At 40.2% G+C, this 15,038-nt stretch overlaps 1 protein-coding gene across 7 annotated transcripts in view; it reads right to left on the bottom strand.

The window, feature by feature from the left end:
• Positions 1–1,531: 1,531 nt before the first annotated feature.
• Positions 1,532–15,038, bottom strand: part of Argl (Argininosuccinate lyase) — a 104,945-nt gene continuing 91,438 nt past the window's right edge. For 3 of the 7 annotated variants that reach the window (XM_072910096.1, XM_072910099.1, XM_072910098.1), the window contains 2 exons: positions 2,007–2,168; positions 1,533–1,926 (listed from right to left, as the gene is read on the bottom strand). In XM_072910096.1, the coding sequence (XP_072766197.1) occupies positions 1,645–1,926; positions 2,007–2,168 (444 nt within the window). In that variant the 3' untranslated portion in view covers positions 1,533–1,644. Of the gene's footprint in view, positions 1,927–2,006; positions 2,169–2,260; positions 3,085–11,045; positions 14,955–15,038 lie in introns of those variants that run through there. The other 4 variants (XM_072910097.1, XR_012048399.1, XM_072910103.1 and 1 more) reach the window with 4 other exon arrangements.

Raw genomic sequence — 15,038 nt, 5'->3', positions numbered from 1 at the left:
ATATAACGAATTTAACTTAAGATTTGACAGTTGTTTCAGTGAAAAAGGATGTAAAGGGATTGTTTTTGTATTTAATACATTATTATTATAATTATTATTATTATTATTATCTAAAATAAGTTTGTCTTTTTGTTCTTTATCAGATAAGTAATTCAGAAATCCTGTTAAATAATTTCTATTATCGGAATCATAACTACTATTCTTAATATTTTTCAGATACATGGCTATAGAAATAATTTTTAAATCTTGTTTAAATTGTAATGGGTTTGGTATCACATGTTTCAGCCTTATTTGTGAAAAAAGATTTTCTATGCAATTTTGTGTGAATCTAGAAGTTAAAACAATTGTTTGTTTCTGTGTTTAAGAAGATAATCAGTTAATTGAATTATGGATGTAGTGGTAATAATAATGCCTCTCTGAACAGGTTTAAAATCACCATTTATACCTATTTTTAAACGTGTGAAAATATCAATTACTTCATGTAAAAACGCAATATTTTTATTATATTCATGTTCTTCTTTACTGCCGAGCGCTAATTTACAACATCTTGATGTAACGAGGCTAAACCATTGATGTATAAGTTTTACAAACTACGCAGTGGTATAAAATTCTTGATGATTGTTTTCATGTGCTAATAATTGCAATGAACTGCTAACATCATTTGAAAAGACGTTTTTAGCTTTATTTACTCGCATTTTACTAAAATTGTCTGTACATTTGATGTCAGTAACTTTAAATCTAGGCGTTAACAATAGTTCCGAATTTTTTTGTATAGTTAAAAGTTCATCAAAGTGACTTAGGTGTACTGTGTTTGTTGGTAACTTATACTTCTGAACAATGTCATCCGGAATGATTATTATTTTATTAATTAAAGCTTGTTTTAAATTTTTTAAAAGATGACATGCATCAGCAATAACATATAAGAATCTACTTTCATCGAAAGGATGTATGACGGAATTAACTATTTCACTATGTCATCCTGTAAATATACCTGTATATATAAAAGTTTCCATAACCCTGTGTTTCCTGACCCCATATCTGATGTAATATAATTAACATGAAAGCCTATTGCTTCTGCTTTATTTATGATCTGAAATATTATATTTTTTGCTGTATTACTATTAAAACTATTACCTGTAAAATAATAGCCTACAATATGCTTCCAACGACTAATAGTACCGACAAGCATAAAAACTAACGCATGTGTAGCATTACCTGTGCTATTCGGAAATGTTATATCTCCTATTATTTCTCCAGTGGATGGATCATAACATTTCCGTAGTGTAATCGTCATTTCATCAAATACTAGGCCACATTTATGGAAGTAAGATTTTTTATATTTTAAGAAATCAAACATTTTTTCTGAAATGCCAGGTTCAAATTTCAAATTTTCTAAACGTCTTTGTAAAGTCCGTATGGAAGGGAATGGCAAACCTTGACAAAGGACTTCTTCGTAACCATTACTTCCACAAACAAACTTTAATTGAAAAACACGCTGTACCGTTTCATTCAACCAATTTTTACCTCTTCGACTTTTTGTACATAATGCTTCTATTTGATCTTCGTTAAATATTTCTAAAGCCTTCTTATATTTATTATTACTTATTTTTTGTCGTAGTGATTGTATTGTAAATCTCATCGCTTTTATCGCTTTTTTCGCATTCTTACCATGTGCAATTTTTGTTTCTTAATTATTTCTTCATTTTTTTCATTTTTCTTTCTTTTTTTAGCTTCAGATATATTAGAAATACATTCCGTTGACACGATTATATATTCCGCTGTGTTATTTCCTACAGTATTAGTATCTACTGTGTCTATGTCACTTCCTTTATCACATTTTGGAATGTTATTGACTATAACGCACTCTCCTATGTTATTTAATGTATTATATTCTTCAATGTTTAGCTCTAATATATTATTGATTTCCTGTAAGAAGTTGAAAAGGAATATATATTTTGCCTCTTTTCATAATTTTCATATATCTATTAATACTTATTAATACTCACTTGCCCTTCTTTAGCATGTATGTCATGTTCCTTTAATGTCTGTGATACCTCATTTTCGTTTGTACCTTTTAGAAAAAATCTGAATATTGTAGGAATCGCTCTTGATTTTAATTTTCGTTTCCCATTGTGCCTTTGTTGCCACATATCTTCAGAAAAATGCACCTGTGTATGATAGAAAATAATACATATTTCTATATGCAATTTACACAAATGTTTATATATTTATTTTATATGTATTTTATATATATGTATTTTATATGTATTTTATATATATATACAAGGTGTCCCAGAATAACCTTCCGTCCATAAAATGACGTATTTCTGACACAATTCTAAGACAATTTTTCCTTTACCAAAATTTGATTTGAAGCGTAGTTTTTGTGTTATAAGCAAAAATAGTTAGCAAATCATGCGTCGAGTATAGAAGGCAGGCAGGAGCGGCGCGACGCACCGCGAGCGCGGACACAGCTGACCGTCCGACAGGTGATTACCGCCGCATGAGTCGCTAACTATTTTATCTTATAGCATAAAATTATGCTTTAAATAAAATTTTGGTAAAAAAGAAAATGTCTTATAATTACGTCAAGAATAAGTGTTCTTTAAAATAATGTTACTTTAATGACTAAAAGTTGTTCCGGATCACCGGCCGTCGGACGCTGCGATCAACTGATTGCTACACGCGATGTGTGTATGTCTAAGTGTGTGCGTAAAAGAAAGGAACAGAGTGAATGAGAGAAAGAGAAAGAGAAATAACCGTCTCCGCGACGGCGACGCTTCTTCGATTGTCATCGACATTGTCGTCAACGACTTCAGACCGATCGATATATTGATTTTCCGGCTCAGCTGAGAGACACATCGCGTGTAGCAATCAGCTGATCACAGCATCCGACGTTATTTTAAGAGAATTCGAGTCTCCCTTCTCCAAAACCTTAGTACCGGCGAGCCGATCCGTGGCGTCGAGAAAGGTACTCCGTTACAAAACATGGCCATAATGTTAATGGGCCGCAATATTTATCAAAATTTTCTGGTTTAAAGCGAACTTCTAAATCTATTAAAGATAATAATAAACAATTTGGAGCTGGAACAAAAACATGGCCATACTTTTTGTTAGTTATTATTATTAAGTTAATTGATAATATGATTAAGTAAAAAAATTTAATTATTTGTAAATATGCATAAGTACTACTCCAAAGAAAACTCAAACTTTTTTATTGTAATCAACAAAACTAGTTACAAAGATAGTATGTACAAGTGTTTTTACGAAGGCGCAAGTCTTTCTGAAGAAGTTATGACGATGGAGAATACTAATATTCAATTTCGAGATATGCGAATTTCAAGTACTAAATTTGATTTTTATTTGCATATTATATAAATATGAACGAGGGAATATTTTCATAACATATATATATATATACACACACACACACACACACGGGGGGGGGGTGCAAAGAGGGCCTTCGCCCCCTCCTCCCGCACTCGCCCTGTTCACCTCGCTTCACGTAAAAAGTTGCAAACCCCTATAAACTTTGCTTTGTCTTGCAACGTACATGCGAAGCGAGGTGGACGGGGTGGTGTCTCAGGAGAGAGGAAGGAGGAAAGGGAACAGAAGGAGTCTGAATGGAGAGAGGTGGTTGGACGAAAGAGGAAAGGGAAGGGTCGGCCAATAACAGCAACCGACAATAGAAAAGACGGAGGAGCAGTCGGTGGGGTTCAGAGCCCTAATAAACCCCGACTGCCGAGGTGTTACAGGTGCCTGGTAGTGGGCCACCTTAGCACCTCATGTCGCTCTAGGGTGAACCAAGGAAGTCGGTGTTACCGATGTGAAGTCCCCGGCCACTTCAGAATAGGATGTAGAACGGCGCCCAGGTGTCCGCTATGCGAAGACCTGGGCGTCCTAGATGGACATACCCTGGGACGGGGGGAATTTTGTTCTCTCCCCCCAGAGCGGAGGACAGGGAGAGGTGGCGCAAGTCACCCTCCCAGTCATCTCCCATAAGTGGGGGATGACGGTGTTGTGAGGGAGCAGGACGGGAAACGACACAGTCGGGTCTTCCCCTCTCCCTTACGGGGCAGTGAACACGAGGGATCTCAGACCTTCCTCGCCCCAAACATGTCCACCAACACCGGTGGACAACTTGGGGAGTCAGGGATATATTATTCTCTATCTCTCCGGGGGTCAAGGAGGAGTGAGTGCGGGAACACTCACTCCCCATTGCACTTTGACCCCAGGGAAGGTGGCGATGTTGCGAGGTGGTCCCGCAACGCCGTCAAGGGTGCGTCTGAGTTCCTTCTCAGCGGCGTACCACGGAAGGAAATTCCCCACCCCTGAACATCTGGGGGGAATTGGCGGAGGTGGGTCCTGGTTGAATGCTAAAAGCGATCCTAGGGCCCACCCACTTTAAACCGCTGGGCAGGACCACCATGGGATTTTAGTGAGTATACCTCGCTAAATAGAGGGAGTTTCACATACCCCCAGGGAGTTCCCGCTCCTCGGGGGATGCGTAAAGCATTTCCCCATGTAAAAAAAAGGTCACGTCTGACGAATCCAAATACAGGTATATCATAATACACCTTGACTCTGACTTTTTGGGCATCGTCGGCGATATTATTGACTCACCACCTGCGCATAATAAATAGCTTGTCGGATTCACAAGAGACGAAATTGAGACGCCTTCTCAGGAGGCAAGCGATGGGTGACGAGAAATCATCGGAGTTTCTGCAGCGGCTACAAAACCTTATAGCAGGACGGTGCAACGATAGCATCTTACGGAGCTTGTTCATGGAACAATTGCCCGAGAACATGAGCGGTATTTTAGCGATCAGCCAGTTAGATGATCTCGTACAACTTGCCGCGCAAGTCGATCGAATCGCGGAAGTATTACGTCCGCAGATCGTGGGAGTGGGCCAAGAGCCGACGGGTGTTCTCGCATTGCCGGAAAAATCTACCGCGAAAGTGAGTGCAAAAACGGTCGCGACTAACCCGGGCAAAGGTAACAAAATATGCGAATTACGTCAAGCTATTGAGGCGTTCACGCAAAAACTTGACCGTACTCTTCGAAGTCGGAGTCGTAGTAGAGGCCGCCCGAGTCCCCTCTTATGGGTGGGGGGACTCCCGTTTCTGGCGGGCTGTAGCGGGAGCCCGCCAGTTGCCACTATGTGTGGAGCAACTGGCGGGCTCCCATTGTGGGGCAACATTGTGCCCCTGCGACGGAACGGGGACACCCGCCGTCGCAGGGGCACAATGCCGCACATCTCCGCGTTGGTTGTGGATGCAAAGAGACATCGGAGGAGAGACACGGGATTCCCGCCCGTGTTCCCTCGTCACTCCTTGAGGAGTCAGGAGGTATGTGCGCGACGTTTGGTGCCACGTATCTCTCTGACTCCTCATTCCTCGCTTTTGCCGCCGGGGATAATGGGTGGTGAGGGTCGATGAGAAAGGGAAAAACTCCCCTTATTCCCCTGACTCCTCCCCGGCGGCTTATGGAGCAAGGGGCTGGCGAGACGTTGCGCTCGCCAGCCCCGTATTCACGGCCCTTGTGGGAAGGGAGGGGAGAGAACGGAGTGTCAAAGGGAGAGAAGGAATTAATCCTCTCCTCCTCGAGAACGTCATCTGCCCTCCCCCCCCGCCTCTCTCCTCTGGGCCGAGCCCAAATATGGGAGTAGGGAGAAGACTCGTCGGGGTCTCTCTCCTCTTCTGATAAATTCCACGTCCTCCTTCTCCAAGAGAATCTCCTGGCAGAAGGAGAACACGGTCTTCCAGTTTTTCTTGCTATCGCCTTGACGATGATGGCAGCGAGAGATCCTCACCTATGTGAGCAGTGCTCGAGCGTGTGCTACACCGAGTCCACCACCCCCGTCACTATCCCGCTGACGCCGAGGAAGTTGGCATCAGCGGAATCCGATCCTACTCCACAGTGCCAACACTTGGCAGTGGGTTCGCGGCCTATCCAACACAAATATTCGCCGAAGCAGCCATGCCCGACGATTATCTGCGTCAAGTGGAAGAACGTGCCTCCATGTGCCCTGTCTACCCATTCCGTTAGACAGGGCCCGATTGCCTCAGCGACTCTGTGGCCCGGTTGATCTGGGCCTAGCAGCTAACGCTGCCACTCCTCAAGGTACGAGGAGCCTCGATATCCAGTACGACATCACATCGTCACGAAAGGACCATGTACAGACCGAGTACGCCTCACATCTGAGAAATACGCCTACGCAAATATGAGGTAGAGAACTGGATCACCGAGGGTGTTATGAGGCCGTCGGATAGCCCATACTCAAGTCCGATGGTGATGACTCGAAAGAAAGTTGGATCATGGAGGGTCTGCGGAGATTATCGATGATTCAACCGCATGACCCTGCCGGATAAATAGCCGGTTCCACACCTTCGGGACTTTGCGCACAAACTCCATGGATGTACCGTGTTCACAACACTCGACTTGGAACGAGCATATTTCAATATTCCGATGGTGGCAGAGGATCGAAAAAGACTGCATTGATCACTCCATTCGGCTTTTTCGAATTTAACGTGATGCCTTTCAGTCTAACGAACGTCGCACAATCATTTCAGCGATTCATGGACAACATTTTGGGAGGGTTAGACTTTCGTTTCTGTTATATAGATGACATCCTCATCGCTTCAAAGACCCCGAAGAAACACAAGGCGCATTTAGAACAAGCCTTGATGCAGCTACAGATGCACGGCCTCACGATCAAGACTGAAAAGTGTGTTTTTGGAAAACCTAGGAAGTGGAGTACCTAGGTTACTTCGTCACGACGGCGGATATCAAACCACTAGAACATCAAGTCGGCGCCATACTGGATTTCCCAAGACCAAAAGACGTTACAGAGCTACGTAGATTTCTGGGAATGATTAATTTTTACAGGTCATCCATTCAAAAGGCTGCAGAGGTACAAGCACCACTTCGTGCACTCTGTGCCGGCGCAAAGAAAAAGAACAAAAGGCCGATACAATGGACACAGGAGATGGAAGAAGCCTTTGACAAAAGCAAACGGCAGCTCGCGCAGACTGCGATCCTGGCACACCCGGCAGCAGGAGTACGGCTAGTACTCGTAACAGACGCCTCCGACACGGCGATGGGGGCAGTATTGGAGCAGGTCAACGAAGGAGAACGACAGCCATTAGGATTCCTCTCGAGTAAGCTCATGCAAACGCAAGCCAGATACAGCACGTACGATCGGGAACTGCTGGCAATATATTCAGCCGTACGCTATTTTCATTATATGATTGAGGGCAAGCCCACGGTGATCTATACGGATCACAAGCCGTTAATTTACGCTTTCAACCAATATTCGACAAGGGCTTCACCGAGGCAGCAGCGGCATTTGGATTTCATAAGTCAATTTACGACGGATATCCGACACGTCACGAGACTAAAAAACAATGTAGCGGATGTTTTATCGCGGGTCGACGACTTCACACTACCACTTGTCGTCACAACTGACGACATCGCAGCGACACAGCAAGTAGACAACGAATTAAAAGAACTGTTGCAGGACCCGAGAGCGCTGAAACTAAAACCGCTACGACTGGACGACACCGAAATAACGGTCTATTGTGACGTATCCACAAACAATATCAGACCATACATCCCAAGATCTTTGGGGAAGAAGATTTTTGACGTTGTCCACAACACGACTCATACCAGCGGAAGGACGACACAGAAAACAATAAGAGCCAAATTCGTGTGGCCATTCATGAATAAAGATATCACACAGTGGGCTCGAACTTGCTTACCGTATCAGAAATCACACGTACACCTTGACAGCGTTGGACCACTCCCAATGTTGCGGGGCTACAGATATTGCCTCACGATGATTGACCGATACACACGCTGACCGGAAGCAGTTCCGATAGTGATATCACGGCCGACATCATCGTGGACACCTTCTTCAAAACCTGGATAGCACGTTTCGAGCGCCTTCAGATATCACCACTAATCGAGGAATCCAATTCGACTGATAACTCTTCAACGCTCTGACAAGGATGATAGGAAGCAGGAAGGAATCAGCGACGGAAATCCCAGACTGCAGGCTGTGCCCAAGAACTTCGGCGAATCTCTATTACCACCCGGACTATTCTACGAGCCAGCCAGTGTAGCTGATCCACCGCAGGGGCCCCGTGACGGCTATGAAGCATATCAAGCTATCGCAGCCCTTTTGGAAAGACATGCTGGCTCACTCGTTTCAAGTAGCCGAGGCCACGTTTGCCTTACACAAAATTACGAGCGATGAGACCCGGTATCGCTACGTAATAACCAACTTAGATCCTTCGATCATTCCGTTCGTAGCGGACCTGATTACCAACTCCGCCGGGGATGCAGAAGTACGACACCCTGAAAGTACGAATTATCAACTCCTTCGAAGAGACGCAGGAGTCAAAATTACGCAAGCTGCTACGCCGACCAGAAATAGCAGATGAGAGGCCGTTACATTTTCTCCAGCGGCTTAGGACATTATCAGCAGGCCAGTGCAAGAACACAGTGATACCCTTTTTCTGAACCAGCTACCCGACGCAGTATGCGGTGTTCTTGCCGCAAGTCCAACTGCCGACCTTGATAGTCTAGCGGCATTAGCGGACAAGGTCGTGGAGATAGTGAAGCCACAGGTCGCCGCCATGCAACTAGTAGAGCCGACGACTATGGAGCATCAAGTTGTGAGGCTGATAACGCAAGTCTAAGAACTCAAGGCCATGGTGGAGAAGCTAACGGTTCGAGGTCGCTGAGGACGACCTCACGAGAGACGTAGGTCTCGATCCCGAGAACATCCACACTCACGCCGTCGAAGATCGATGATTAGAGAAATCAACAATAATATTTATTATTACCATAACAAATTTATAGACCGTGCGATCAAATGTACTGACCATGTTCTTGGAAACTAGCCGTAACCGATGCGGAAAACTAAAAAGTTTCCAAATCCCCCAATTATAAATGGTATAACTATGTATATACCCCAGCGTGTGCGGAGGCCAGTGCGCTTGGAGGGGGTAAGCCACTACGTTTCCGGATAAACGATCGCAAGAGCGACATTCCTCGTCGATACAGGATTAGTCGACGTGTCAGTTCTCTCCTGTGGTTGGGCACCAAGATCAGGCAATACCAGCAACGTAACTTTGTACGCAAACGGTTCGAAAATCAGGACATACGGAACTCGCACAATCGATCTCCATTTAAAACTTTGGCGCAGCCTCGCCTGGACGTTCGTCATTACCGACGTCGACTATTCGATCCTAGGAGCCGACTTCCTGCACTTCAACCTACTGGTAGACCTACGAAACAGAAGACTAGTAGACGGCATCACGGATTTGAAGTCACAAGGCAAGCTGAGTTGCAACGCAACGCAGTCGATACTTACCATCAATCACACGATGCACTGCCAACAGATACTAAGAGAATTCGTCGAAGTTACGCGCCCAATCACCAACAAGGCAGCACAACATCAGGTGGAGCACGTAATACTTACCAGAGAACCTCCGGTGGCAGAACGTGCAAGAAGACTCTCACTCGAAAGGTTAAAATTCGCATGAAGAAAAACTGGATCAAAGTAGGCACATATCGCCCAGGAAGAGGCCAATGGGTAAGTGTCATGCACTTAGTTAAGAAGAAATCGGGAGAATGGCGAATCTGTGGAGACTACCGGCACCGATAGTCCTAACCTAACCTAACCTAACCGGCAGCTGAACAGGGCCATCGTGCCGGACAAGTACCCGATACCGCATATACAAGACTTTGCCCAGCGATTATATGGATGCGCCATATTCAGCACCTTGGATTTGGCATGAGCGTATCATCAGATCTCTGTAGCGGAGACAGACAGAAAAAACCGCGCTAATTACACCATTCGGACTCTTTGAATTTAATTCAATGCTTTTTGGACTACGCAACGCCGCCCAAACCTTCCAGAGGTTCATGGACGTGGTGCTGGAGTTTTGTATTAATGAGACTTTTACATCGACAATTATATTAATTTTATTTTCATACATATAATTTTTTAATTTTTAATTTTTATTTGGATCTGTATTACCTGATATATCAATTGTTATACACTACATTATTTTGCTCTCTATTGCCATTATCAACCGTTTAGTTTATTTTATAAAAGAGAGCTTTGATCTTATTTATTTATTAATTATAATTAATTCCTGAAACATACAATGTGATATTTTTTAATGTAAATCTTGAAAATATTAATTTATAATATTTTTAAAAACATGTAACAATTTTTTTTATGAAAAATAAAACTAAGGAAAAAATAATAAATGATATAACCGCATTTCAAGTGCATTTTTATATAAAATAAACTAATATTAATGATATTTATTAGTATTTGTGGCGGTTATGGCAAACGCCACAAGCGCCTTCGCGCAAGCAAACCTCGCAACATGCGCACGAGCACCTTCGCGCGCGCAAACCGCCGAGTGCAGCTCGCGCGTCTAGTACGCGGCGCAAGCCAGGGAGAATAGAAAACGGTCCGCGCGGTATATAAGCGCGGCAAGTGAAAGAGCGACCGACCATTCTGCGACTAGCGTCACGCGAAAGTAGAACCGTCATTTTTGATCGAGAGTACAAAACGTCTACGCTGCGCAAGCCGAATCCTTCTAGGATCCCTCGGCCGGTATACCCGCCCCGATCATCAGGGCCAGCTATCCAGCAACAGGAGCCAGAGGAACGGCCACGAGTGGAGTTCTCATTGCTGCCGTGGAGATTAATCCCCATCGATCTACCGCCAATGAAACGGACACGACTGCCACGGGCCTTCCTTTCAACGTGGGACGTCCGAATACGGCGCTGGACTTCACCCAACATATATATATATATTTTTTTTTATATTTTATATTTTATATATAATTATATATAAAAATATATATATGTATTTATGAAAATAAATAAAAAAAGAGAGAAAATAAAGAGTTTTTAATTTACTTTAACTTAATATTTAATATTAATATATGTATAATTTAATCATTAATATTTAAAAAAATTTTATGAAGATATCTAAATTTTTGTAATATTACGCAGCATAACGTTATCTTCCCTAAATTAGTTACATTTTTATATAAGTATTGTAAATTTACAGTTAAATGCTCGTTAGTTCATTTGTGACAAACCATGAATTCGATCAGATATCGATATTGTGTTATAAACCCGGTAAAAAATTTTTATATATAATCAGACAAAAATAGTCGTATCTAATTATACAAATTTATATACGAAATTTGTCCATTTTATATATAATTATATATAATTATTAATAATTATACATAAAATGTTGCAGGCACTGTGTATAAGTATGTATAAGCTTACATATACATAATTCTAATTGTAGCTATCAATCCATTTATATATAAATATACGTAACGTTTTATACGGTGTCATCTATAATAATTATACATATTTTTACACAATTGTGTTGAATCCTGGTATAATAATATTCAATTCTGCATAACTATACATAAGAAGTTTTTTATCGGGAATTTAAAATTTGAGTTTTGTAATAATACAATTACGAAAAATATTTTATATCACGAATTATCATTTCTACACATTTATTTATATGTAATTATAAATTTAATTACAAACGGGTGCAAGTTTACAATTACTGTTCTAGTGAATCTTAAAATTACTCATAATGATACATGTATATATATTTTTTACCAAATTTTTTTACATAAATAGAAAAAAAATTACGCAATCATAAATAAATTAATATTTAATTAGAATAATCATGTTTTTTTGCTATATATGAAACCGAACTTCTAATATTAATATAATATAATTATAATTTTACGAATGCCGGCATTCGATGCGCAGAGTTCAGCCACGTTTCTTGAAGGAATAAGAAAGAAAGCATGACATAAGCGCGAGAGCGAACGAGACGCATATAGAGACAACGCGGTGTCCTATAGCTCTCTCGCTCATTCATGCGTAGAGTGAGTGAGGCAGTGCTACAAGGACACCACTAATCGGCATCACGTCTTGTCATGCTTTCTCTCTCGATCGTGCGGCTTGCGCTAAGGATGCAATCGGATTGCCTCCCACTTTTTTCTCCTCCGCTGCATGAACTCCGCCGCGCTTCAAGTGACACGTACGTACGCGCTGCATGTGTATGTGACGCTCTCGGTTGTCATACACGTACGTACATACACATTTACCGACGGACACCATTTATGCCGGTGCGTGTACATAGCAGATGACACATTTCAATCGGTTACTCAGTTATGTACAAGATATACATTATGTACTGGTACGTCTAGGGAATCAAGATTAGCAGTCTAGTTATAGATAGAAATCTGTGTGTGCGGCACGGTATAGCGCGGCGTTGCGTTCACGAATTTTATTTTTAACTATGTTGCACCACTCTGATTTATTTGGCAAAAAAATATATAAAAATAGATAATTCAAAAATGTTTTTGCAAAAATTTAGTAGGTGTCATTCAAAAAAAATTCCTCTAAAAAAAGATTCAAAAATTTTTTTTACCAATTTTCTTTTGTCAGAAAAACTTTTTAATTTTTTTGAATAATTGTTTTATTGATCTCCACAACATATATTTTTTCATGACAATTGGTTCAGTCGTTTTCAAGAAAAATTACTTTTTTATTTTTTTCCCCCCTCCATAACTCCCACAAAATGCTATTTTGAAGTAAACGTTTGACATAATTTTATATTACATTGGTGTCAACTTATGACACCAGGTTGGACTTAATACGTGCGGGGCAGATTTGCGTACCTTATCCGCTCATACCCTTTATCAAAATTCACTGCCTTAATTGCACATACACAAGCAACACGATATACGCATGCACGCACGCACATGTACACACTCATATATGTACATTCTACTTTACATTCTACTTTAAATAAAAACTACACCTAAAATAAATACATTATGTTTTTCGACACTTTCCTCGATCCCTGATTCCGACAGAGTTATCCGACCGTCGCTCAGGAAAGCGACACCGTTACATATGTAATAAGAATATTAATTTTTGTAAAACCTGTATTAATGAATATGAGCTTTTTTATTTTAAGTCATCTAATTTTTTATCCTTTCCTCTTTTCTATTTTATACATAAATATTCCCATTACTTTTATTGTTGAAAGAGGATATTTCGTAACTTTTTACAACAATAGACATGCATCGTAATCTACGATGATGCTAGCAATAATATTATTTCTTTCGTTGCGATATACCATCACGTTTGCCGGAGACTACGCTCCTGTTTTATTACTCTCTCTTCATCATCAAGCATTGCCTTTATAGACGCCAGTGGTCAGATATATGTCGTTTTGGCGGACTATCTTCAGACAGCGTGTAGAACATCAAAATACTTTTTTATTCCCAGCTTCAACAAATCAATATCGTTAACGGTCATATCCGCCCATGTTATGGACTTGGCTCTGCATAAATGTTTCATCTAATCTGTAGTCTAGTAAGATTCCATTTAGCCCAGCATGCTAAGACTATGATCGGAAATACGGAGGATCCAGGTTCACCTCGAAAAACCAGAAAATTTTTCTATGAAATAAATTTCTCACACCTGACTGCGCGTCTGAACCTTCCCTCTCTAGACTCCTTTTTTTCCCAATTAAGCCCGACGATAGTGGGGGAAGAAATAAATTTCTTATACATGATCGCGCTACTGACCCTTCTCTTTCCAGACACCATCTTTTTTCCCAGTTAGACGGAACGGTGGGGGAAGCAGCACCACGTCCTCGGCACCAGTGATAGGAATTTGTTTTGACGGGCTATACTTATCCATATATTACTATACCATTGTAACATATCATTATACGAGAAAAAATTTTAATTATTTCTGATAATATCGATTAGAATAAAATTATTTTAATGATTCTATATAATTGTTTTAATCTTTATCAATATATTTTTATTTCTTATACAGCAATATATTGCTAATATAAATTTATTTTACCTGCATAATATACAAAGATTAAAATGTTCATAACTGATATTCATAATTGATTATCCATTAAAAGTTACATTGCGATAAACGTGTTCATTTATCAATTATAAATTTCAGTAGAAATATCCACATGAAATCGACATTCGTTTTGTAGATAAATATACTTTATAGATATACTTCGATATAATGATGAAAAAAGAACATAGTATTCATGTAGATTATTCATGGGTAAATCTGCATCCAGCCCATATAAATTACTCGGAAATAAATTAATTCGATTCGACGTGGAGGTAATGTTACTGTTTTACTAGAGTCACTAAAAGAGAGAAAGGGGAGGGAAGGAAAGAAAGAGAGAGAAAGAGAAAGAAAGGAAGAGAAAGAAAAAAAGAGAGAGTAGAAAAGAGGAAAGGAGAAAGAGAGAAGGAAGAAAAGAGAAAAGGAGTTACAGTTGTATTTTTGTCACGCTTTTTACTGTTCTGTGATAGCACATTATGCTTGATTTTTGTCGTCTCTCTCTATCATTGATTTTGGATACGTAGACTGCTCGATATTTGCTGTCACAGCCATTAAAACAAACAACACTCGATTTTTGTTGCATTTTTGCTTTTACATTATATGTAACTTATGCTGAAAAAAATAATTGCGAATACAGTATAAATCTGCTGTAAAGCCAAGATTGGATCTACAATCATACTGCCGACATGCTTCTAACATTTTATTATTTGGAGTTATTAAAGAAAAATAGTATGATTACAATATGATTACATAAAAAAAATACATTTTATTAGCAGTAATTAATATTAAGAAATATATGTATAGCTTGAAGATATAGCATATAGTTAATCTCAGATATAATTATTTTTTAAATGAATAATTATGCAGCCAACATCGTAAGTTATTAATTTGTTGCTGTACTGCTTCGAAACTAGTTCCACCGACAACTTTGTATTGTTCTACGCTAGAATTGAAATCCCAAATGCATGATACACTTTCTTCAAACACCTCGCTAAAACAGTTAATTTTTTTTATAAATCTTTTTTAAATGTAACTATTTCACCTATATAAGGTTTGATTATAAATATAAATATTG

This window comes from Anoplolepis gracilipes, unplaced genomic scaffold (assembly GCF_047496725.1).
Source record: "Anoplolepis gracilipes unplaced genomic scaffold, ASM4749672v1 Contig19, whole genome shotgun sequence".
NCBI lineage: Eukaryota > Metazoa > Arthropoda > Insecta > Hymenoptera > Formicidae > Anoplolepis > Anoplolepis gracilipes.
The sequence above is the reverse complement of the archived record's forward strand: the minus strand, read 5'-3'. Positions and strand labels throughout refer to the sequence as shown.